General features: G+C 36.1%; 1 protein-coding gene across 1 annotated transcript; it reads right to left on the reverse strand.

The window, feature by feature from the left end:
• Positions 1–1,135: 1,135 nt before the first annotated feature.
• On the reverse strand, positions 1,136–18,918 carry LOC148171335 (frizzled-4-like). The gene is made up of 4 exons (XM_088040596.1): positions 18,274–18,918; positions 15,079–15,353; positions 5,999–6,165; positions 1,136–2,413 (listed from the first exon to the last, which is right to left on the reverse strand). The coding sequence occupies exons 1-4, from the start codon at positions 18,838–18,840 to the stop codon at positions 1,827–1,829; spliced, it is 1,596 nt and encodes a 531-aa protein (XP_087896722.1). The 5' UTR covers positions 18,841–18,918; the 3' UTR covers positions 1,136–1,826.
• Positions 18,919–25,565: the final 6,647 nt, after the last annotated feature.

Below are 25,565 nucleotides of genomic sequence, written 5' to 3' on the forward strand. Positions count from 1 at the left end.
AGAAAGAAAGACAGACGAATCTAAAAAGGTTAAAAAAGCTCAAAATAATCTAAAAAATCTAAAATCTAAAAATTTTAATGAATTTGAGAATAATCTGAAGATAATTTAGCGAATCTAAGAAAAATATGACATAAAAAAAATTCAGATTATCTAGAGAGCATATGATAAAAAATCTAAAACGCAATTACAAAGAATCTTGAAGATCTAATGAGAAACGAGATAAGATTTTAGGAAAATTTAATAAGAGTAAGAATTTCAATAATAAATTATCGTACGCATAAACATCAGGAAAATCTAAAAAGATTGAACTGATTCTATGAAGAATCTAAAAAAATTAAAGCGTATTTAACGAATTTAAGACGAATCTAAAATTTATATACAAAATAATTTAAAAATCGAAGAAAATCGAAGAATGTCAAAATTCATGAATACACAAAGAAAAAATACTTGTAATTTATGAAAAATCACAGGTTCAAAAAAAAAACTAAACGAATTCAAAGAAAATCTAAAAAATCTGCGAAAAAATAGACAATTTAAAAAGAATCAAGGAAAAAAAAAACATTCAAAGAATCTAGAGAAACCAAACCGAATGTCAAGTGAAGTTGGATTAATATAAAGAAAATGTAAAGAAAATATAACAAAAAAAAAAATAAAAAACAACTAGAAAAGCCGAAAAAATCAATAAGAATGTACGCATAGTCTAGAAAAATGTTGAAAATGCAGAGAGACTAGAAAATTTAAACAGAACCGAGAATATAAAATAAATCATAAATGTAAGATGAAAATTATGTTATAGAGAAACTAGAGAGAATCTAAAATCAATTTCATTCCCCAAATTTCCTTTACTGTTTAAACCTTACAGAAATTTTTTGTTCGTCCTAAAAACTTAACTTTGTGCTTATCAAGCTTCGACAACGTATTTTTGACTGCATACATCCATTTGCGCAGCCCGGAATTCCTTCCAAAAGCTCCCACAATGTATTTTTGGTTGCATACATGAACTTACGTAACCCGGAATTCCGTCTAATCTCCTCCAATCGATAAAGTGTTCAAAAACGATTACCTAATTCAATTTTAATGGTTTAATTAATATTTAAAAGTTGTTTTAATACCAGGTTTTGAAATAAAAAAGCAATCAACGTCATTTTCGTTTTATTTAGCTATCTACATAAATGTTCTCAAAAACACATATCACAATATATAAACAATTTTACACTTTAAAACTAAATAAATATAATTACAATACAAAGTTTTATGTATAAAAAAGTATTAAAAATAGAAAATTATATCGTTTATAACGGTAACAAACTGAAGAGCGCCTCACGATGTTGGTGTCACCTCTTCAGTTAATTGACCATTATAGACTTGACAGTATGTTACAAAACACAATGGCACGTTTATGTACATCCGATACGATATTCAAGGCACATTTACAAGAAATACAGTACATGTATTCAAAAAGGAGCATTGTTTGAGAAGCGAAGTCTAAGTAAACCCTCTCCTATGACATGATGAGAAATCTGCCTACCATGGCCATAGTAGGAATAACAAGACATGAAACAAAACAAACTTTAAGAAACTGAATGGATATGAAAATGTATAAACATCAACAAACAGTGTTTGTTTTCATACATCACTGAAACGATATGTTATGACAAAACATAAACTTCTTAGAACATACACTTTTTTCACGAATCATCATCTTGTAGATCTCATGCTCAACGTCTACAAAATGCCAGCTCGAAAAACTTCGATTTAATCACAGCATATTTACAAGATCAACTTTCCCGCAGTTAATTTCATTAACTCCTGAAGTTTCCGGAAAACTAAATAACAGTTTCGCCTCCTCCTCTCAAATGATGCATCCTCGGCTTCCGGTGAGGATGCGACCTAGTTGAATGTCGACTACTCGTGCTCATATTGCTGGCCACACTTGGATGCGGAGGCACATACCTCAACACCGGCACTGGCTGCATTTTCACCGGTAGTTGCTTTCTTGGCCCTAACCGCCTCAACACCGCCCTCCAAGCCGTCACAGTCTTCAGCGACCATATCCAGAAGATCGTGCTCACACCAATGCAGAGCGACATGAGGTGACGGACTAGAAACACCCACAGCGCGGGTTTGCTTCTTCCGTTCAACCATTGTTCTCTGTTAGCGTACTCGTTGTAGATGCTGGCCATCACGCAGAAGGTCGGAATGGCGTACAACGTGCAGATGGCACCCAGAAAATCGCTTTCTTTGCGTGGAGTGGAGGCGGTGAGAGGCGCGGCAGCGGAAGGCCGAGGTTTACGGATGACGCAGACACAACCGAGAATGAGAAGGGTGACGCCCAAGAGGAAGTAGATGAAGTCGGGAATCAACACGAGAAAGAGAAGCGTCGAGGAGTTGTGGTTGCCGATGTAACAAGTCCCTGCAAAAATAAAACTGTCAGTTTTGAAGCTCGAAGATGGATAGATAACGTGAGAAATAAATAAGAGATTTTTTCAACACGCCACGACTCTCTGAAGCTGTTTGATCGTCATTTTTAGAAAATCCTCCGCTTGACAACGTCAAATTGCTTGACGTAATCTGGATCTTCAATCAAAGACGTGACTTGTAATTTTCCAAGGTGACCGAAGACGAATTTTAAAGACTTATTCTCAAAAATTACGGAATAGACTTAACCCGAGGAAATAACAGAAAAATTTTGTCTTTTGCTCTTCGATTTCGCAGCTTTGTCGTTTCCCGCCAATGAACAAAAAATGAAAAAGTTACGCAGCTAATCCAGAGTTCGTTTTCTTCTGCTTTGGACGTTTTTGTCATCAACATCCAATAATTTTTTTTTTGTGCATGACTTAAATAGTTTAGAATTAATCCAAAAAATAACAGATTTCGACATCTAGCCAATGAATAAAGGGTTACGGTCGATTGGTTGTTTGAACCTCTGTGATACAGATTATGCGAGCCAATGAAAAGAACCTTGTTTATGCTTTTATCCGATCTCAATCAAATTTTCTATTTTACTATGAACGAGGGGTTGACCTCCCTGGGAAATCGGTGTATTAGTCTTACAAAATCGTTAGAAAATCACATCAGGGGCAATCAATAGTAAATCGGAAAATATCACTAGAAAATCTGAGGAAGTCAGACAAAGTCAAAAAGAAATCAGAGAAAGTCAAAAGAAATCACAAAAAAATGAGGGAAAGCTGGACAAAATCACAAGAAAATGAAGAGAAGTTGAACGAAATCACAAAAAAATGAAGAGAAGTTGAACGAAATCACAAGGAAATCAGGGGAAGTTCAACGAAATCACAAGGAAATCAGAGGAAGTTGGACGAAATCACAAGGAAAGCAGGGGAAGTTAGACAAAATCACAAGGAAATCAGAGAAAGTTAAACGAAATCATAAGGAAATCGGGGAAAAACAAAAGAAAACCCAAGAAAATCAAGAAAAGTTAGACAAAATCACAAGAAAATCAAGAGAAGTTGGACGAAATCACAAGGAAATTAGGGGAAATCAGACAAAATCACAAGGAAATCAAGAGAAATCAGACGAAACACAAGAAAATTAGGAGAAGTTGGACGAAATCACAAGAAAATCAGGCGGGAAAGTTGGACGAAATCACAAGGAATGCAGAGGAAGTTGGACGAAATTACAAGAAAGTCAGGGAAAGTTGGACGAAATCACAATGAAAACAGGGATAGTTGGACGAAATCATAAGGAAATCCGAGAAAGAAAATCAAGAGAAGTTGGATGAAATCACAGGGAAATCAGAGGAAGTCAGACGAAATCATAAGGAAATCAGGAGAAGTTATACGAAATCACAAGGAAATCAGGAGTAGTTGCACGAAATCATAAGGAAATCAAAGAAAGTCAAAAAAATCACAAAAAAAAGACAGGAAAAGATAGGCAAAAACACAAGAAAATCAAAAGAAGTTGGACGAAATCACAAGGAAATCATGGAAAGTTGAACGATATCGCAAAAAAATCAGCTAGAAAATCAGGGAAATCTGATGTATGACATTTTTGGGAAGTATTAAACTATCACTAGGAAGAAAGGGTAGATCTTCAAACAAAAATTTGTAAAATTTGTTTCTTTTGCTTTAGAAATTTGTAATTGAGCACGGTTGATATATAGTTTTGCAGATAGAAATTGGTTTTTATGGCAGCGAAATAAAAATTATCTAGTCATTACCACAGCCCTCCGAGAGCTGACCGTACCCACAATAAATCATATTGTTCCGATATTCCACAGAGCCGGGATTGTTTACACGCTGAGAGGACTACCTGCGAGCTAGGTTGTAATAGTAAGGGTGGTGCCATCATTCAACAGATAAAAGTGAAACGGCAAAAATTTGTTACAATAAATTCTGCTACAGATTAATGACGATAATATTTAATATTTCTAAATGCATTATCAGATCATTAAGAACCAATAGTAAATATAAGTAGGTACTCTAAAGTACCTACATATCACATATCCAAAGATCAAACTGTATGAATGATCCAAGATTACAAAAAGTTACTTATTTTTTCAAAGTAGGTGAATTTTAAAAATTTGCGTTAATATTACGCTTCACTACACAATACGGACCTGGGCAAGACCAGCAGAATATTATTTATGACAGGGAATACTTGCGGTATTGCTCCATTGTTGGCATACTTAACTGCGGCACAATGGGACCCTACCATAAAAACCAATTTCTATCTGCAAAACTTTACATGTCAAAGGTAAAAGCTTGCCAACTACCAGAATTACAACTTTTTGAAATCTTCAGAGTTTTTGGTTGTGAAAGCAACACAGAAAGAGCTATTTGAAACGCATAAAAAAATTGAGAACTTCATGGAATTTGGAACCGCCACATCTCTTTCTGTTCTCTGCAATAAATTCAACTGTAAACTGCATCTCCGGGGGCTGTTATTTGCGTGCCGAAACCGGAAAAGGCATTGAAATCTCCGCAACCAATAATACAATCGGTCAGTATATTCAACTTTCAATTCCTCGAAATCCTCGCCCATCGCGTTAAGAAATCTAAATCCCTCCCAAACGATGTTCAATTAATGAAGTCTCCTCCTTTTTAAATACTGTTAAACCGGCCCTGTCTCCTCCGGTTGAAAATTTATATCGAGCAACAAGTCGTGAGTAGATATCGCGACCAGACAAAGCCGACCGCGATCAGCCAGCTGTTTTGCATGCGAAGCGATTCGCGCTTGTTACGGGCTGGGATGGTGACAGTCGAGTAGGCCGTGAACGCACCGCACCATTAATCACGACCACAACCAGCGACCCACAAAATGTTGCTCTTGAGAGGCAACAAGGGTCGACTGTGAGGAGGCTGCATCTCGACTTCGAGGAATTTCTTATCAAGATCGAAGCTTGGTCGTTATAATTTGCTTTTCAACAAAGCACTGGCTCGATGAGGATGCGGCAACGTTTGTAATTTATTATAGATTTTATCGAGTTTTTATATCTGGGCATGGTTGGTACACCTGATGGGGAAAAACTCGAACGTGATGGTGTAGGCGTCACGGTGGTAATGAGAGGAAATGCGAAATTGAGAGCGTTTCCTGCGAGGGGGCTTTTGGGGGACCACGTGCGTCAAAACAAAGCACTTAACATTCAAAATTCAGCAGTGCCCCCGACAGCGAACTGGTCCGCTCAAGACCAGAATTCCAAATTGGATTTCTCTCACAATCACAAAAAACCTAATTAAAATGAAAATGCAGTCTGTCCGAATCCTCGTGGTTCTTGTAATCATCACCCACCTCCCATTCTTCAGCATCTTCCTGCTCATCATTTTAAATTCCTTCAAGTTGCTACCCATGAAAATCAGATTCTTTCGATGACAAAAACGGACAACTCGCCGAACACGCGCTAAAATCCACATTCGGCATTCCGCGCGATTTTTACCAATGCACTAATGGCTCTATCTGGACAGGAAGCATTTCAAGAAGCGCTCCACAAAAACTAGTTGTCATTATGTGAGTCAGTAGGGCGAAGAGGGCCATTTCTTACCGGTAAGTTCATCGGAGTCGACGTCCCTCCGCACCAAGGCGGCGACCGTCTGGGCTGCTGGCAGACCCCAAGCACACACATGCAGAGCCGAGCCTAAACTTCGGAGTTTTTCTGGAGGCCAGGAGAGTCCCACACGTGCGACCCACCACGCGCATAAACAAACCCACCTGGAAAAGAGAATTATAAATAATTAAATGAGATTTTCAGATGTCTTTGTGTTGTTTTTCAAATTGGTAGCCATTAGAACAGCAGTAAATCAAAATGAGATGATTTCCGACAGTTTGGAGATTGGAGTTCGGCCACCTAGTTATTAGACTAAAGGTGAACAAGCCCAAATTGGAGTCCATTAAATTGCAAAGGCAAAATGGGCAAAATTATTATATTTTTGTATCTAGCGTTCAAAAAAAGTCGTATTTAAGAGCCCGGAACTCGTAAAAATGAAAAAAACGCAACATAATTCCTGGAGACTTCTAAAAAATTATACCAAGGATCCCAAAAACTTTAAAGAATTCAAAAAATCCACAACATTCAATAAATCCAAACAATTTTAATAAATTAGAATGCTGAAGGATACCGGATAATAGAAAATCGAAACAATAAAACAATCCAAAAATTTCAATAAACCCAAAAAAGTTTAAAGAATTATAAAAGCCCAGCGAAAAAATTCTGAAGAAAGTAGAATTTGAGAAGAGCTTCAAAGAATCAAAAAATCCTTTAAATTCTTACAAAATTGAAATAACTAAAATGAATCCAAAAACTAAAACTATAGATAAACCAGAAGAATCTCTGAAAATCTAAAAAATCCGAAGAATCAGAAAAAATCCAAAAAATTTAAAATTCTACAAAATCCTGGAGAGTTTTGAAGTATTCTAGAAAATCTTCAAAAATTCTTCCAGAACCGAAAATCCCAGAAAACCTCGGAAAATCCTTCTTCCAGAACCTTAGAAAAACGAAAAAATATAAGTAATGGAAAAAATTCAAAATTGAATAACCCGAAAAAATCTAAAAGAACAAGAAAATCCTAAAATCACAAAAATTATTACAAACATTTAATTTAGAAGAATAGAATATGCAGAATATAAAATACCTAAAACTTTGAGAACTTAAGTTCAAGAAAATGTACAAGAATTTAAAGAATCCAAAGACCCAAAAATCTAGAAAATCTAACCATTACAGAAGACATTAAAAAATCGTAGAAAGTTAAGAGCATCGAGAAATGAACAAAAATAAAATTGAAATCACGATTTCTTTCAACAAGAGAGTTAATAACTCCTTGAATTCCTAGAAATCGCGGTTTAAATACAATTTTCACTCCTTCGGTTGAGACCGAAGATTCCTAATTTGCAGTTTCACACCGATTTTCCAAAAGGAAATTAGTGTTAAGCGTTTCGAAAATTACGACACGATTCCGTGCATGGTCTGCATTAGCCTTCACGTTTTTATTTAGGGCATAAAATTTCACAACTCTTCTTTAAATAATTCCGATGCATCCAGTTTTAATAGGAAAGTTGTTCTTGCTCTAGGAACGCTATGAATATTCAACGAGACTATAGGAGGTATTAAAGAAGATATTCAACGCTCAATTAAAAAAGTCATGTTTACTGTCGCATTTGACAGACGGAATGCAAAAAGTGAACTAAATCTGTACAAAAAAAGCACTGCAGACTTTTTAATTGAACACCAGATAAGTACAATGTAGTGGCCATGAATGAAATCCATAATTGGAAGCTAACCAATTTACCACACTTATAAATGCTCGTATGAATTTCATTTCCGTTAATTCGCACTAATTAATTGTAATCTAAATCAATTTCGCTATCTGTGGTCGTTTTTAAAACTTTTCTTTTACGTGTTGTGGACGCAACTGGTTTTCTTTCAGTTATAAGCATTAATTTATCAACTAATCAATTGCACTTCTTGTTGACAAGTTTGAAGTTAATTAGCCATTATTAGTAAATAAAATCTTCTTATTTCCGTTTCCCATTACACAGAATTTTGCACGTTTCAAGTTTTCAATTACAGAAAGTTAGTTTGTGCACGTTGGCGAGTCAGTCATCAAATTCACATAAATTGTAGCTAAAATCCATATAAGTACGACAATTATTGTAGAATTATGATTAAATTAATATTGATTACGTGTAGGTATTTTATATGAGGCTACGCTGGTATCCTGAAGGCTTGTTATACCATAAAATCAATTGTGGGAAAATTACTTGTTGTAAGAAATTGCTGTAACCGGAGAGGTTTCGCGAAATCGCTAGGCTTTGCATGAAACGCCAATAAATTTTGATTTGTTAGAAGAGAAGTTACAACGGTTTTCAAGAATTTGAAGAATCAAAAAAATACAAAAGACGATTGCCAAGAATAGTAGAAGCTTTTGGAAGATCTAAAAGACCTCGCAGAAGAGATCTGGAGGATCAGAATCTAGACCATCCAACGAATTAGAAGAAAAGAAAATCAAAAATATTCTAGTTCCAAAGAAAATCTAATGTAATTTAAGAATTTCAAAAAGGATTCTAAGGACTTTATAAAGATTCTAAGAACGAGACTTTAATCCAAAGAATCTAAAAAAAACAAAAATGTGGAGAAAATCAAAATTTTAATCCTCAAAATTCCTATACAGAATGATAAAACGTTTAGAAACAAATTTGGAATTGGATAAATTTGAACGTAATAAAAGGATCTGCAGGACCAAAAGCATTTGGTGAATCTGAGGCTTTTAAACACCACATCTACAGAAGCAATTGAAAGAATTCCAAGAACATAAAGTACCTGGACGTCTGGAACGTGTGTTCAAACAAGAAATGCGAAAGGATTGAGGAATTGGAAGCATCTGGAAGATCAGGAATGAAAACCAAATCCAAAGATAATTTGGCATATTTTCCGCTCGTATCTCTGGCAAAACAAAGCAGATGTTAAACAGTTGACGCCACGCCATGTAAATAATAGCAACATGTGAAATTTAATAGCGAGATTATCGAGATTGTCTTGTAAGCGCACATGGAACGAGTTTCACACATGTTTGAAATTGTAGCCTCATTCAACAAGTCACTCTTTGATCAGTCAAGTGTCACGAAAAAACGCGATTTAACCAATTTATCTATAAACACACACAGCAATTTCCTATCCAACTCCATTGCGGTTGTTATCACATTTGGCACCATAAACACGTCAACAATTACAAAATCATTAGAATTCCCATCAGTTTTGATTACCTAGTTCTGGATCTTATTGTTCACGCTCATTACGTCTTAATTCGAAATATCATCAGAAATTATTCTGGTTAATCAAGTTGAATCGGTAACCAACCATTGATTTGAATCCACGGTCCGTGATCACGACAAAAAATCCAATAGTCTACATCTGACCACCCTGAACGTTCTTCATTTCTTTGTTTCTTCGTGGCCACTTAACATAGTGTTATTTATTCAAACAATAATTTGTTTTCGGTTCAGTGACTCTTTAGCATCGCCCTTTCCCTGTGGTTGGCGATAAGCAAACAATCGTGTCTACAGGGCAGGTGACTGTCAACTCAAATATTTGAAAGTTCGATGCTGCTTGAATTATCTTTACCTAACGACATGTTTGACACCTTTGTGTGTTTTCAACGGAAGTCGTGTTGAGAACTCTTTATTTATTGTTTAGTTCTGTAATTGGGTGATAACGGCGCCGTCAAAAGACGCTTATCTAGCTCTGCAATTTTTGCAAAAGTCTCTGCAATCGAGGAGCCACTCGAGTTTATGATTCGGCTCGCTTTGATCCACGATTAATAGTTCGAGATAAGAGAGTATTTTTCGGTTGATATTCGTTTATGACCGATGTCGAGGCTCCACCGAGATCTGGATCAAAGATGTTTACTTATTGGAGATTTATGAACGGGCAATTCGAAGCCATAAAAGCTCAGAAAACGGGAGCCCAAGGTAGTGAATGTTCCGCAGGGTTCTATTTTGGACCCCCTTTTGTTTACGTGTGCTCCAACTACATCAACACATACTCAAGATATTGCAGTTTATTTAACCGTTGGTCGATGTGGTTCGCGCATTGGCAAAAGAGGTGACCAACAAAGGCATTATTACCATTGCAGCGACCACACTATCTGCATTCCGCATCTTATAGAGCGTGCGTTGGCGCGGCATTCAAAACAGATATGGTCGGTGTTTAAAAGCAGATTTACGAGATACAGTTGGCTGGAGGGAAAGCAACCAAACACGACCAAAACAAACGAGCTCGTCGAGTTAATAAGATGCTCCATTGTTCTGTGACGCAACGGCCAACTCGATTGGAACGCCTTCGAATTCTTACCTGACTCATTCTTAACTAGATTACGTTTACAAGGTACTAATGCACGTCCGATCTGTCCATCCTTCCTCCATTAATTCCACGGATATGTTGTCGAGGTGTTGACGTGATGGAATAGCGTGAGCCCAGAACGCCCAACACATGGCCTGCTGCACTGGCTGGGTGATTATTTTTTTCTTGTTGTAAATATTTATTTTCACAGCGGTGCAAGACGTGATGTATGAATAGAAAACCGAGAATACGACAAGGCGATTTTCTGCTCGATTTGGAAATCCTCCCATGCAGAAAAAGAAGAAGCGAAGCCTCGATGTAGAGAAGTCACGCTTAATCAACAAGGTTAATTGTCATGACAATCCCAATTATAAGCTCGAGATTTAACTCCATTTCAAATAGCTCTATCAAAGACGTTCGATTACTGTGTAACGTGGTAACGACCGATTGATTACGTGTGAAAGCGACATAACGAAGATAATCATTCCAAGTAGAAGGAGAACGACTATACACCCATTGGTAACATGACTTGGATGAATTTAGTATGGGCAGATGCTTGTTAGCTTGATGGTAAATATTGAACTGTCAAAAAAGAACGACCCTTCTTCAAACAGGATGGACGGGAAAATTGTTTACAGCGGTCCTATAACGGTGGCCATAAACGACCATTATTATACGGTAGTTTTATGCTGGGGCCAAAATAAATAAGCGCATCGGACGGGTTTATATTGGGTGTAAATATATTTTTTACATGGGATTTACATGGCACAAAACGGGAAATTATGTTGGTGCACCATTGACACAGCATAATTTTATTCAAGCACACATGTAATTTGATAAACTAGTTTGATAAGCTTAACGAAATATGAGGTACATCATCATTTCCTTCATTGTCATGCCAATTACCATGAATAATTATTATCGTTGGATAACGAAGAAGTGTAACGATGTAAAACTGGTTGTAAAATTGCATCTACATTTTAATAATTTTGAGAAAAAAACAGTAGGTCGGGCAATAACACTAATTTTTTATTGTATCAATAAAATGTACAAAGTTCCAACGATTAAAAAATGATAGAAATAGATAAGGATTCACACCAAAGATATCTATAAAATTGAACTTGTTTTTTTGTTTCAACGTTGCAGAGCTTTTTCTCTAAAATAGATTTAGCCTACTAAATTAGCATTTGTAGTGAAAAGATGTTCGTTTGCTCATCTAAATAAGTACTGAAGTTTCCCTCTTAATACTGGGCTAATACATACTTCGAATTACCATTGTTCAAATTATACAACGACAAAGAAGATGGTTCAAACATAGTCTTTCGCCAAATTTTATGAAGAAAATTTTTGATTTATTGGTATTTTTTGATTTGACTGATAGTTTGGAAACAAAATACGATAATCCCTCGACACGCCTCATTAATTTTTTTGTCCAAATTTTATTAGGACCAGAAAGATGCTTCGGATATCGTCAAACCCAGAATCTCTTGATATTTTTTATTTTTCTGATAGTTCGGAAGTCAAATACGATAAACGCTCTGCACGGTTCGCAAAACTTTTCACTACTGATTCTAGATAAGCAAACGAACATATCCCAAAAAGAAAACCTGTTCTTAAATTACTCGATTTACATTTTAAATTGAAAATAGATTTTTCCTTCCTCCCGATTTTGGAGACTACAGATTATCTTAAATTCTCTGGATTTTTTAATTCTTTTATAAAATTCAGACAATTTACATAAGGCCAAACCTCTCCAGTAGTAGGCATTTGTCTCGACACCGCCGAATAAATTTGCGTCTTTTCTCCGACCGGTCTCAGAAAAATTCCATTAGGGCCCTGTCTCCTCGAGTTTATCGTTTTGCCCCCATAGTAAATCGCAGTATCAAAGAAACTAATAATTACCGTCGAGATTAAAGTAAGCGATAGGAACTCACGCAGATTCGGCTGTCACTCGAAAGTTCGAAGTCGTCATTTCTCGATAATTAATACTGAGGGTCGGAAAAAAGTCCGACAGCTTCGTTTTACTGATGGTATCGTGATGATAAATGAACGGATGGTTTTGACACGTGATTGGTTCTCTCAGCATGATGTTGGAACAGCACGAGGTAAACGCACTTTCCCGTACATCAGACTCAATCTGCATTAAACAAGAATCCAATTAACAGTTGAGAACAGACGAAAAAACGACCAGAACGTTTAACATAAAAGACATGGCCAACAATGCCGAGGTCCAACAAAGGCTACATTTGAATAACGAACGATGCTGCGCGGCAGTGGAAGAGATGGGATCGGGACAACAAATCATTGTTAGAAACGCCACGGACAACCTGTTGAGAACGGACCTGCTTAACGCCTTGTTAAGGTTGGGGGGCAAAAAAACCAACTATGAATATTTTACACTTGTTACCAAGAACTTTCTCCTTCATTTCTTCACCAAATAAGACGATTCGTACCACAAACGTAATTATAGTGTTGGTTTGGAGATCGGCGCCCAGTGATGATGACCCCGGATACTGGAGCAAATGCCTTTCTTGGAGGCTACCGGAGTCCCTCAGGGACCCGCCCGAGGTCCGTTGCTTTGCAAACGCACCCTAGCGGGTATGCTAACGCGGTATTCAGTGACCTGTAGTAACCCAAGACACGTACAATAAATTCCCATTTTTAAAGAACAATCCGGCTAGTAATGGAGCACTAAACATGTCGATTGATTTCCATAAGACGTTTACAGCATACGTAACGAATTAAGTGCGTTTCTAGCACGCAACTCGACGATTTATTAACATTATAAAACTATTAAATACTTGTATCTTGTTGGTCGATAGACTTTAGTGCCTGACTGAAGGAGAAAATACGACAAAACGCCAGTTGGATTATCTTTTATAGACGTCTTTGTAACTGATGAGACTAATTACAATTGCAGGAAAAATTCGAAAGTTACGATTATGCAACTCGTTCTTATCGTTAACAGGTTAGCTGCTAATAAGTTAATAGCATAAAGGTAATAAAGATAACGCTTTTATTGATCGTTTAGTTTAACGGAGGAAGTGCAAAATGTAAACTTCTGCGAATAAAGAACATGTGCCCATTTTGACACATTGTTTTCTCAATTAACATGAGCACTTTTCGGTAATAACTGTATGGAAATGAAGCATTTAAGATCGTTTGGGCAATGGAAGCCCTGGGCTATTAACTCTCACGAAATATACCTGCATCCAATAATCAGGTTTGACTTAACTGAAATTACCATTTTATGGCAACCCCTCATCAAAGCTATAAATTATTTCTACGGTCAAACCGATGCCTTTTAAGCTGTGTTTATTTTTGGGCAGTTCCAAATTAATGGGGCCTAAATTCCTATTTTTTAATCCATAAAATAGTTTCTTCACTGATCTCTGAATTCGAAAATATTCTCAAAAATATATTTTCCACAACCAAACGTTCTCGCGTCTGTTTAGACTGTCTTGTGTAGATAAAACGTTGTTCAAAACACTTATATAATGAAATAACATTATGAAAGCGTAAATTCCAGGAAAAATGATTCAAACGCCTTTGGGGCTCAACGCATTCAAACAGGAATTTGTACAAATGTTAATTATAGTGCGAGGAATTCCAACACTACAAAAGCATGTTCAAATTTATTTAACTTTATCCTTAAAGCAATAAACTTGTGCACATCAAATATAAGCAGTCACAAAGTCAACTTTCATTACCGTGCAAAACGACAAAAACCTCATTCTAAGTTTAAATGGTAGTTTATTTGCAACAGCGTTATTTGACAGTGCTCATAATTACCACATATTTCTCTTGTCCTTAAAGACAGCGATATTTTACTCAGTGCTGACAATTTATCACCGCGAGTTTAAAATTGAAATTCTTCTAAATAACACGAGTAATCAACCTCGCGCCTTTAAAATATGAGGTAGCTGCATACTTGCGGATAATTAGAAAAAACGTCGCGTATTTTACACACCGTATTACCTACCTCATTTGGTATTTTACCGGTTTATATCCCTGCAAAAACTGTTAAATAATTTCCAACGAGCTACCGGTTTCGCCTGATTTCAAGTCAGGAAACGTCAAAATTGCTATGATTTACAACAAAATTCGAGGATGCAGGGGTGGACCATTCGAGGCTTTGTTGGTTTGATGGTTTATTTATGGACCACCTGACAAATCGGGACCATCAAGAATCCCGAAAACGAAGGCCAAGATCCTCTCTACCTGTTGCAATGTCATTGTGAAAGCGTTTGCAGTAAGAAGCTTATCCTAATCCGACACTTGTCAGTTTTTTCTTGGCTGTACTAGCCGTTCGTTAAAACCGATCCACATTCGTGATAAATAAGTTAATTAAAGTGAAGTCCATCGAAATATTTTAACAAGGCGATCGACGAGCTCCCAACCGGCTTATAATACTTGATCGTCATTAAATATTTAATTTAGTGTAACAGGCAATTAGTGTGGTTGTGTAAATAAACAGTCCACGGTGGACCATAAAGCATAAATTACAAGGAATTATTAATATTTCTTTTTTGGTAACGACCACTTCGCTTCTTGGGTTATAAATTATGGTGGAACGGCCTGTCACAGCAGTCTGGCAGGTAGAAAAGAACGATCCAAAGACCCTTCTCTCTCAATGCATTCGGAATGTAATCCCAACCTCGTTGGGTTCATCAACAACAAACGCTAAGCGCGGAACTTCACGCTGCTTCCATGCCATGAAATTTGCATGAAATTAAAATTAATTTCCAATTATCACAAGACCAGTACCGCTCTTCAATCACTACACTTACCAAGCGTTTGCTGCCATTCCGAAGTAGTAGATCAACAAGAAGACAAAGGCGCAGTTCACGTTCGAAAGACCATCTTCAGGGGCGGCGGAGGTTGGACAGTACGTTGTCATACGACCAGAGAACATACGAAGGGCCCATCCAGCACTCACCATGCAATAACAAAGGGCTAGACTTATCAAAGGGCGAGCTTTTACACGTCCTCCTCCAATTGTGAGAGTTAAAGCTGAGGCGAGACTGATCACGAAGCAGATCATGGCCCAGACAGTCACCCACACCTGGAAAAATAAATTTTGTACCTTTTAGATTTCGGTGGTTCGGGACAAAAGAAGGTACGACAAACATTAATTCAGATTGGGCAAAATATGTCTGTCTGCAGACACTCGATGGAATGTCTGCAGCAGCTTGAGTACAGTCGGAGCTGTACATCTAGGGCATTTACGTTACTCGTTATTATTCAAAATGGAAACTAATTCAGAACGACTTATAGCTTGATCAATGGACCAAGAATTTAGTTGACAAACAGGAGCGGTCTTGCTGGACAGCATTCGATAGCTTTGAATTTCCAACACAGCTTGAGTTAGAAAATAGAACGAATTTTTGATACTTTCGTGTTTGATTGTTCTCATAAACTCAAAAACTGACTGGAAAAAAAAAGTGCTTTCAAATTCACATATTTTCAAAATGTGTAGATTTCCCAGTTCCATGAAGCATGAGCCATTTTAATTCCTGCACAATAAAATTTGGAGAAATTACCATCTGAGATCTGTTTATAAACTATGCTAAATATCACAATTTTAGAACAAAAATAAGAATTTTCATTTTTAGAATAAACCAAAAATTTAGGTCTTCTATAAAATTCGGTAACTTTGGGAGTTTCAGTCCTAAAGCAGTAAAATTTTCAGGATTGACAACTTTTGAATTCCTTTATAACTGTGCTAAATTCTCAAAAATTATCGCCATATTTAGGTAAATTTTTCGATTCTGCGAACGACCAACTCCTGATTCTCAGTTTTTGAGTTGCTAATTTCAAATTTACAGTTTTCAAAGCCTGATTTATACCGTTTTTAAAATAAAAACGTAAATTATTATTCAGATATTCAAATTTTGGAGTTTTCAGGAATATATTTAATTTCAGGTATTCACTCTACCGGAATGACAACAAACTTTTGAACTTGTTTTTTCTCCTGTAATATTTTATATTTTTTGACGAGCATGACACAGTGAAAAGTTTCTTTTCGAAGCGTTGAATCAGACAAAGTTAACTAGAAACAGAATCTGAAGAAGTAGGAATGAATGTCTACAGTATCAACTCACGCGTTGAAGAAGAAACCCAAGTACGTAAACAAGTGCTTATTAATTAGGTAAAGAAATGCGTAAACCTCATTCCTCTTAATTAAATCGTGCAGTTAGATAATGAACTAGTAGATTTATTACTTGCGTACTTGATATTAGTGGTAAGCTTCATTATACACAATGAAAATAGGAAAAACGATTTTTTATGACAAATTATCTTGGCAGCATGCTCATTTATTATTATGTTTTTTTACGTAATAGATATAGATAATTTATAGTGGCGATATCAACAAAACAGATTTTGTATTAGGAGCGGTGTAATTGATCTAAAAGTAGAAGTTTTATCAGACGAACAAACTAATAAACAATGGCCCGATATGGAAAACCAAAGAACTAATTTACCACTTCAACCCAGAACACAATAGTGCCTTCAAGGGCCCAAGCTATTATTGCCCTCACACTGCTTGTGTTGGCACACATTACACTCAATCGTTACCAACCGTCATACTCTTTAATTAACACAAGTACACCCAATCCTCCAGCAGAATCATAATTGAACCAAGAAAAAAACTCTTAGCGCGATGAAAAACGCAAATCCAAAAGCCATTAAAGTTGGATAACACAAAGAGTCTGCCAACGATTATTGGCTTGCGGTTACCAATGGAATTACAAAAGAATCGCGGCTCTAAAAAACTGATGACCCCTATGAACAAGTGCTTATTGGAAAAGAAACTACTACAATGGTGCGAGCTGGATGATCAGACTTGGACAAGAAAGAACGACCGGTGCGGTAGCAGATGTTGAGAAAAATAATAATCAAATAAGATCGTTAAAATATTTAAATCGTTGTTTGTAAATATTGATGAAAAAGAAATTTCTGGAACAGACTTCAAAAATTAATAAACAAGAAACGTGGCAGGTGGGTTCTGTCCAAAGTGTCTTTACCAGATCTTATCAGGTGTTGGCCGTAATTGCGGTTTTTATTCCAAATTAATAATTGCATTCCGCAGCTTTGTTAATTGCCCAGTTTTAGCTAGAATTCCCATTACCACAAATAAATTAATTGAACTGAAACTGAATTAATTTGTCCGGAATACCAAACATCAAAAATTAGACAGGCGATGACTTTTTTCGTAAGTTGGCAGCACCGTAAAAACAAATGAATGTGATTTAATTAAACGTGACAATCAGTCCTTTGTTGAAATGTAATGAAAAGTGCAGCAGAAATTTGTGAAAGCTCTTCTCGTTTTATTATACAGCGGAAATTAATTTTTCACTTGAATAAAATGAATTAAAACAATGCTAGCCTCTACATTTGCATTTTTAACATTAAGGGTCCCTCATAATTAATAATAATAGAGTGTAGTTCCCTACAAAAGCGCACTTTTTTCATGCATCTCACCGCACACATTGTAATGATTTCATTCAATAGATTACATACATTTAGAACACGCTGTTACTGCTAATTACGTATGTTATTCATGCTCCGTGAAATTCAAAAGATGATGTAAAAGATCGAAATTATACAGAATACGCATAACAACGTGAAATTACGGCAGTTTCGCGTTAAATTTTGACAAAGTACGGGTTCATGGTCTGGTACTCTGGAAATGTTTATAGTTTCTAAATTTTTCTACTAATTATGGTTATTTATGGTACGGTTTTAAGCCCATGGGGGCAGTCAGAATGTGTTAATTTAAATGCGTTGATAAGATCTGTTGAATTTAACAGGAAACGAACAAATCGGTGTAAATTTGCGGTAGTACCTCTCTATAAAGATAAAACTAGTTCCGAGTCTATAAACTATGCAAACTTGGTGGTCTTCAGCAGCTATCTATCTATAAATTGTTTCCATATTCAGAGTACACAAAGTTCAAGATTGGTACTAGTTTCTATACTCACTTCGGCAAAATTCTTCTCGGACTCATCAAACAGCAGATTGGTTTCACATGCCTGGACGCAGTTGCCCATGTCCTTCATGATATGATTTCGTTCGCATTCAATCTTCTGTACCGCCGGCGGTACCGGTGCTATAATATCGTTTCCTTTATCCTTCGGCCCTTCCATGCACATATGCTCATGGTTATTCTCCACCGGAAACCTGGAGCAATTGAGAGCGTCTGGCCAGGAGAACCCAAATCCCTTGAGTACCGGGTAGCATCTGGAGCGCACATTTTCGCACAAACCTCTACATGGTCCGATAGGGTTGGCCACCTTCTCCGTACACATGGGCACGTACACCGAGCACAAGAAAAGTTTCAACTGTGAGCTGCATCCGTACTGAATCAACGGCGAAAAAGACTTGAGAGTATAATCAGCTTCGTGTTGAACATCGTTCCCGCCGAGATTGGGCATTCCCGTCATGTTATAGCCCAGATTCGTGCACATCTCTACCCGAATGGGCTCACATGTCCGCAACAAGGGCTCAGCCCACGCCGTCGCTATGAGAACCGCGAAAAACACGAGCATGGTAAAGTCACACGCGGCCAACTGCGTACTCTCGCGATCTCCGACAGATTGTTTAGCTCACCCGGTAGACTCAAGAATGTTGTTGTGCCGAGCTGGAAGGCGAGAACGGCCGAGTTCAGACGAGCATTTAAATGAGTTTAGAGATTCTCGTTTGTTCGGTGCTATTTCGGGCGGACTAACCGGATATAACACATGCTTTAAAGTGGTGTGTTGTAGTTTTTCGAGCACCTTGCGCTTATAAACATTTCAGGAGATGTTTACCTTACGTTTAACACCGGCAGATAACGCTAGAGGGTAATTATGACGATTGGGTAACCACGAGATGGATTATATGAGATGTGGTTCACGAAATTTTTTATTCTTTCGACATGGCATCGGCACTGCTGGAAGATCAAAGGAACCATGAGAATTTTAAACATTAAATTGGCACCTCATTCTTTACCAGAATTTGTTTATATACTTTGGATTAAACGATGACTTTCATCAACACCTGAAACATATCGCACGGGAAAAAAGTCCTATTTTAAATAAACATCAGACCTAAATTTATTATCTTTGAGTTAAACGTTACGTTAAACATCTTTTTTGTTTTGAGAACTTTTCCGGATTTTCTATCGTTTCAAAGAACCTAACGCAACTTGATGGACGTGTATCTTCATTAGCCTGAACAAGATGGAAGTGAAACAAAAATAAATGTCAAATTCTTCCAAGAAAAATGAATACTAATACATCAAGCGATATCGGACAACGCTTCATTCCTGAATATACAAGCAGTTGGTGAAAAAACGTAATTTATTCGCAAAACAGATTCTTCGAAATGACAATCAATACGTTTCTAAAAAGCAATATCACAGGCTACCAAAGCGAGTTCTTTAGAATCATTTACAATAAGATCGGATATTTACTCTGTCAATATTACTGCCATTAATTTTGTAGCTGTCAAGAGTGGAGGGTTCCTCGAAATTCGGCATTAAAAATCAGGATATTAAAGAGTGAATTTTGAGATCAAAATAATGATTTCAAAAGTTCTCTCTTTTATGCGAAATTTTTGTAAATTGGCTCTCTGGTGATTGAAGTTTTGAACAAAAAAAAAATTTTGAAACTCCGGAATAGTTGGTGCTCGATATCTCCGAAACTCCAGCAGATAGAAAAATGTAGTTTACGACAACTGTTCTTGCTTGAAATCCGCTCTTAAATATCCAAAAATTAAAAAAAATTACAATTCAAATGAAACAAAATTTTGATTTTTTGACCATCACTCATAAACTATTTGACCAACCGATCTGAGATTTGGTCACATAAACTATTTGATCAACCGATCTGAGATTTGGTCACTTGATAGATCTCGAGCTGTTCTTCCGACTGATATAAATTCAAAGAGATTAAACGCTATTTTCGTACCAAAAAAATGCCTTCAAAATGACCCCCAAAGAACTCTAGAAATCTAATTCAATCAATTTTGGTGCAAAATTTTACACAGAATCCAAAACCGTGCTAATTTTTCACGTACAACAAGAAATAACTCAATTAGAAGCGGTTGCAGTCAAGAAATTAAAGCTCCGGGTCTTTGAAACTACGACAGATGCATATAAAGATGCGGTTTGCGACATCCTTTTTCTCGGGCTTTAATTACTAAAACCGCTTTCAGATATCCAAAATACGATAGTCAATTTTTTTAGATAAAAACTGAAACCTTTTTAAATAAAAAAATGGACTCAAATAATATATATCTTTTTTTTGTTTTTTTTTAACCACCACTTTTAAGCTGTTTGACTTACCTATCTTAGATTAGGCCAGTTAATAGATCTTGAACTTTTTTTTCGATTGATCCATAATTCAAAGGTATTAAACGTCAATTTTGCATCGAAAAAGTACGTTCAAAATGATCTCGAAAAGACCCTCTAAAAACGTAATTCGGTCAATGTCTTGTTTATTTCCTCTCGCACTTTTGTCTCTAGAAAACCGATCTTACATTTTTAAACCCTCCATTTTTGAAGTCAAATCGCTTAAAATTAATTATGTAAACTAAAAAGACACTTTTGGAGAATCAAAACTCATTCTGACCAAGTCTGTTTTGAGCAAAAACGTGGCCAGATGCCTTTTAACCAATTTTTCCAAACGCTGCTCCTTTCCTCAACATAAAAAATCAACTTACATAACAATAGCACCCACTTTACATATTCAAAAACAAAAAAGCTACATCTACAAGCTTGAATATCTATAAATACCTGTCAGCCTCGTAAATATCCTCATTAATCTTTGACACTGACTTCCCAGCATATTTTCCCAGAATTTACTGTGTACGCCGTATCTCGTGATTGCTTAAATTTCGTTTTGAAGTTTCCCACAAAAATCTTGGGAATCAGAATTAGATCGTTTTATGGAAGTTTATTTTTATAACTGTACCAACTTGTACCTATAATTTTCACATCTTTAATTAAATCTAATACCTGCACGATACTTTCTTGATGAAATTATACGATACTGTTAGATAAAATTTAGTTTACAGTTTCATTTATACGCGAAATGTCGGGTCGAGAATGCAATTACCAACTCATACAATGTAACAGCTTCACTATTAATTTATTGGAGATTAAACACTGAACTCTGCCTCCTCCGGTTAGATGATTGTGGCTGTAGCTTCTTTGATGATTATTTTTCAAATTGGAATCATTAAGGATGTGTTGTTCGATTTGTTTTCCAGCTCAGAGACAAAATATCTCATTTGTTAAAGAGTTTATTCTTGAAGTTTTTAAACGTAATTACTTACATTCTTTGATGTTGGGAAAAAATCAATTAAGCATTTAGGAACAATTTATGAACCATTTTTAAAGGGCATTTATCAAAATTCTATTCACAAAACGTTTGAGAAGAAAGAGGTCACCAAACGCCCGTTTATTTTGGAGCTTAACGTAATTACTTGAACTAACGCTAACATTCTTTGATGTTAAGAAAAAATCAATTAAGCATTTCAGAATAATTTATATACGGACCATCGCAACATCTCAAAGCAGCTCTCCGATTTAATGGGATTTCTTTAGACATACAAGTAAACCTCAAGTGGCTTTGTAAAAATGGCAGAAGTGCGCCGCAGGGGTCACAACCGGGCCCTCGTTATTCGATTTTTTTTCACCAGGATGAAAGCAGCGCCTGTTTGTTTAAAACTCTGGCGAGGTGTTGTCGGTGTTATACCGCTTGATATATGCCTCTCTTTGTGGTAGCGCCGAATTACATGCGTAACGCGATCCGTTTACCGAAAATTTCCCAACAAAAGACGTTTCGTAAAATAAACAGAAATGTGGGGCCCGAGGCCCAATTAAAAAGGTACCGCTGCTTTGGGCCGACCCGCGGCTTGTTTGGACAAGCCTATAACTACCATACATCAACATAGAGTCGGTTCAGAAAAAAACCAACTTTAATCATGATTTATAAAACAAATATACAGTCGACAATTTGCATACTTCTCGGTTTATAATAAGGCAACACAGAGCCCGCCTCCCAGTATACCTGCAGCAATACACAAATAAATAACGAGATAAGTTGAAAACTCGTTAACTCCGGTGTTATTATTCTTTGTTGACATACAAATTATATGTTACAGAACGGACACTCCCCTTTCAGCCGTAGGATATCGACCCCGCTCGGCCCCGCTAAATGCTCTTCCATCTGACGGACCACACAGCATTTTTATAATATGCCCGTCTGGAAGATCAGGAGCCAAATAATCGCAGTTCATCAACTTCTTCATGCTATTGACAATACACGATGCTCGAAGATGCAAACACGCAACTAGCGAAGAACATGATTCAAATTCTTGGTAACGCTGAAGATCTCATTACCTCGTCGTAAGATTGAGGCATTCAGTTCTAACGCTTGCCGGATTAGTCGTTGGAAAAGAACAAAACGAGATGATTAACAAGCCTGTGTAATAACAGGCAAAATTACCAAACGTTCGAAGGGTAATCAACAAGTTAATGTTTGCGCCGGCATAATCGACTGGTTTAATGTGGTTGTGCTTTTTCATAACGGAAAATTACACATTTACCGGACAATTGAGTTATTTGTATTCTTTGCGAGGTCTTCTACTTGCCGTGGCCACGTTACCGTTGCCAAAAATAAAGTAATAACTGCATATCTGAAATTTTTCCTCCTTTCCAGATTAAAAAACTCTTCGTAATCTTCTATTTATAAATATCAGTTTTGACGGTACACATTCTTCAAAAGTGACGTAAAAACTGCTTCTGTAATTTGTAAAAAATTCATGTCACGCCAAGAGAAAGACACTACTTTGTGGCAAAGTCCTTTTTTTCATTAATTCAATAGCTAATTAGAAAGGCATTTGAACTCCTGACCCTCAAGTCAAAACCTAAGAACACGGCTATAGCTGATTACCGCTTCAACATCGCGTCTTAAGTGTCATCAAATGAGTATAAAATAAATAATAAATCATTAACTCCTTAAGAAAAATTGACGCTTCTACAACGGCTGTTTTCATCATTTATCGACGATAAAACAGTGTTTAACACGTTCCAAAGAGGAGGAATGTTGAATATGTAAATTCTTGCCGTGTTTTCGATAACTATCAGATTTGTTACCAAAATCTCACGCTTCTTAGATCAGTCATTTGTGCATTCCAAATGATGTCATCTGAAGAACTAAATAAATTACATGACGGATGGGAAGAGCTATGCGGAGAAAGTGGGAGATTTTCTTTTCAACTAGCGGTAAAAGATCTTTTTTTTTTAGTATTTTGAAGTTTCTTCTTCAATTTTGCGTCTGTGCAGCTTTGTCTTCTAGTTTTTCCACTACTCTAAACTTCTCTTACTTTGATATCCTTGTTCCTTCGCCCTCTTGTTTTGGATTTTTCTTTATTGTTGATTGGTGTTCTCCATTTTTTTTCCATTTTTGATTGTTTTTTTGAAGCATTTTGAACTTTTGAACAATTTTTCTACACTTTTGTCAGAAAATGTGTTTTTTGTGTACTCAATAGAAAAGTGTACAGAAAATAGAAAAGAGCGTTTTTTTTCTTGTGAGCAACCAGCCAGCACCAAGATCTCATCTGCTTCCTTTGTATTTTTTGCTCTTTTGCATTTATTAAAGTATTTGTAACACTTTTCATACTTGTTTGTATTTTGATTTCGCAGTTACCAAATTCGCGATTGCTTCTGCAACGTCCTTAAAAATGCAGAAATCTTTAGAATTATGCGATTTTGATGTTTTTTGAGCTTGTTTACTTGGTTGTTATAAACTTGTTGTTATGGTAATAAATATGCAATTTTACGAAAATGCAATAATTATCAAAAATTAAAATTAATTTTGAAATTCTGCTTTAATCTTTAAAAACTACGAAAAATAGCATGGCCACTCAAAAAAAGTGTTTTTCAGCCCATTGCACTCACTCACTGGAAAACCAGCACTTTTCTTTACTTTTTTCTTTACTATCAACAATTTTTCTTCAATCATTTGAAAGTTGTTCATCATTGCGTCCCTAAAGAAGAAAATAACAAATGCGGGAGGTAAGTAAAAAATGAGAGAGGTAAGACAGTTTTTATGCCTCTTTAAGCTGTATTCTTGGTTGCATAACTTGTTTAAATAAAAACCCAATTAATTTATGGCATTAAATAGTCACTCCTATACAGGTGTCCCAGAACTCTCCTACTTCCTCTAAATGGGAAATTCTTCATCAAATTCTCAATTGATTGACGTATCGCTGCTCAGGCATTTATAGTATTAAAGTTACAAGCATTTAAAATTGATCATTCATGCAATTTCGTGCAATTTAAAATTTTTTTTTCGCAGGCAACATAGCAATAGAATGCTATCTAGCGATTTATGAGCTGTAATTGGCCAACTTAAAGTGCTTGTAACTTAAAAACTGTGCGATACGACAATCAACTCAAATTTTGATAGAGAATTTTCCGTTAAAAAGAAGTGCGAGGGTTTTGGGACACGTCTATGTAAAGACGGTAAAGGCTAGCTTACTCTACTCCTAAGTAAAGAAAAAAAATAGTATTTTACGGAAATGTAATTTGAGGCCTAAACAAGACTCTCAATGTGTCTGTTTGTACGTACGAAAATATAAAAGATATATGTAGAAGCTTTTATATTTTAAAGCAATAATTGTTCTGTTATCAGTCGTAATTTATATCGATGTTTTATGGTTGCATGTAAGAATGGGTTTTGCAGGTGCACTTCTACAAACAATATTATTAAAACCTTTGAGTTATTGCTCATTGATGATTATTTTTGTAGCATAGGCAAAGAATAACGTGATACAAGGTAAGAGTTTATTATTCTGTTTAATACATCTGCAACATGAGGCGCGGTTAAGCTCAGTGACTCGTAAAAATTTGCACTTAAAAGAACATAAAATTACAATTTTTATTCTCTGAAGGTGTAGCTAGTAAAAATCGGCTTTCTGACGCGCTATTTGGCAAGTTGACATTTCTTACAGACACGAAAAAGTTTAAATCAAATTTCAGTAATTGTAATAAAGGATTATTTTTGAATTTTTTTTCACCAAATATAAGTCGGTTGTGTTAGTAAACCGACTCAAATTTGCAATTCTAAAAAACTTGAAAATAACAAAATGCAATAAAAATACGTCAATTGAAATTATTAAAAAATAAATATATGCGCAAAACATTTCTTCAAACTGCTAGACTGCCAGAAAGTTCCGCTTATAAAAGTAACAATTTGAAAACTTTTTTGAGAAACATTGCACA

This window comes from Gnatocerus cornutus, chromosome 7 (assembly GCF_029298725.1).
Source record: "Gnatocerus cornutus isolate USDA-ARS CGAHR chromosome 7, icGnaCorn1.1, whole genome shotgun sequence".
NCBI classification, from domain to species: Eukaryota; Metazoa; Arthropoda; class Insecta; order Coleoptera; family Tenebrionidae; genus Gnatocerus; species Gnatocerus cornutus.

Bases quoted from the DNA above. Each gene is read 5' to 3' on its own strand.
- LOC148171335 (XM_088040596.1), bottom strand. From the start codon at position 18,840: ATGCTCGTGTTTTTCGCGGTTCTCATAGCGACGGCGTGGGCTGAGCCC. The intron at 15,354-18,273 runs GTGAGTATAGAA...TTATTTTTCCAG, and splicing joins CCGAGAAGAATTTTGCCGAA to GTGTGGGTGACTGTCTGGGC. The intron at 6,166-15,078 runs GTAAGTGTAGTG...TCTCTTTTCCAG, and splicing joins GGAATGGCAGCAAACGCTTG to GTGGGTTTGTTTATGCGCGT.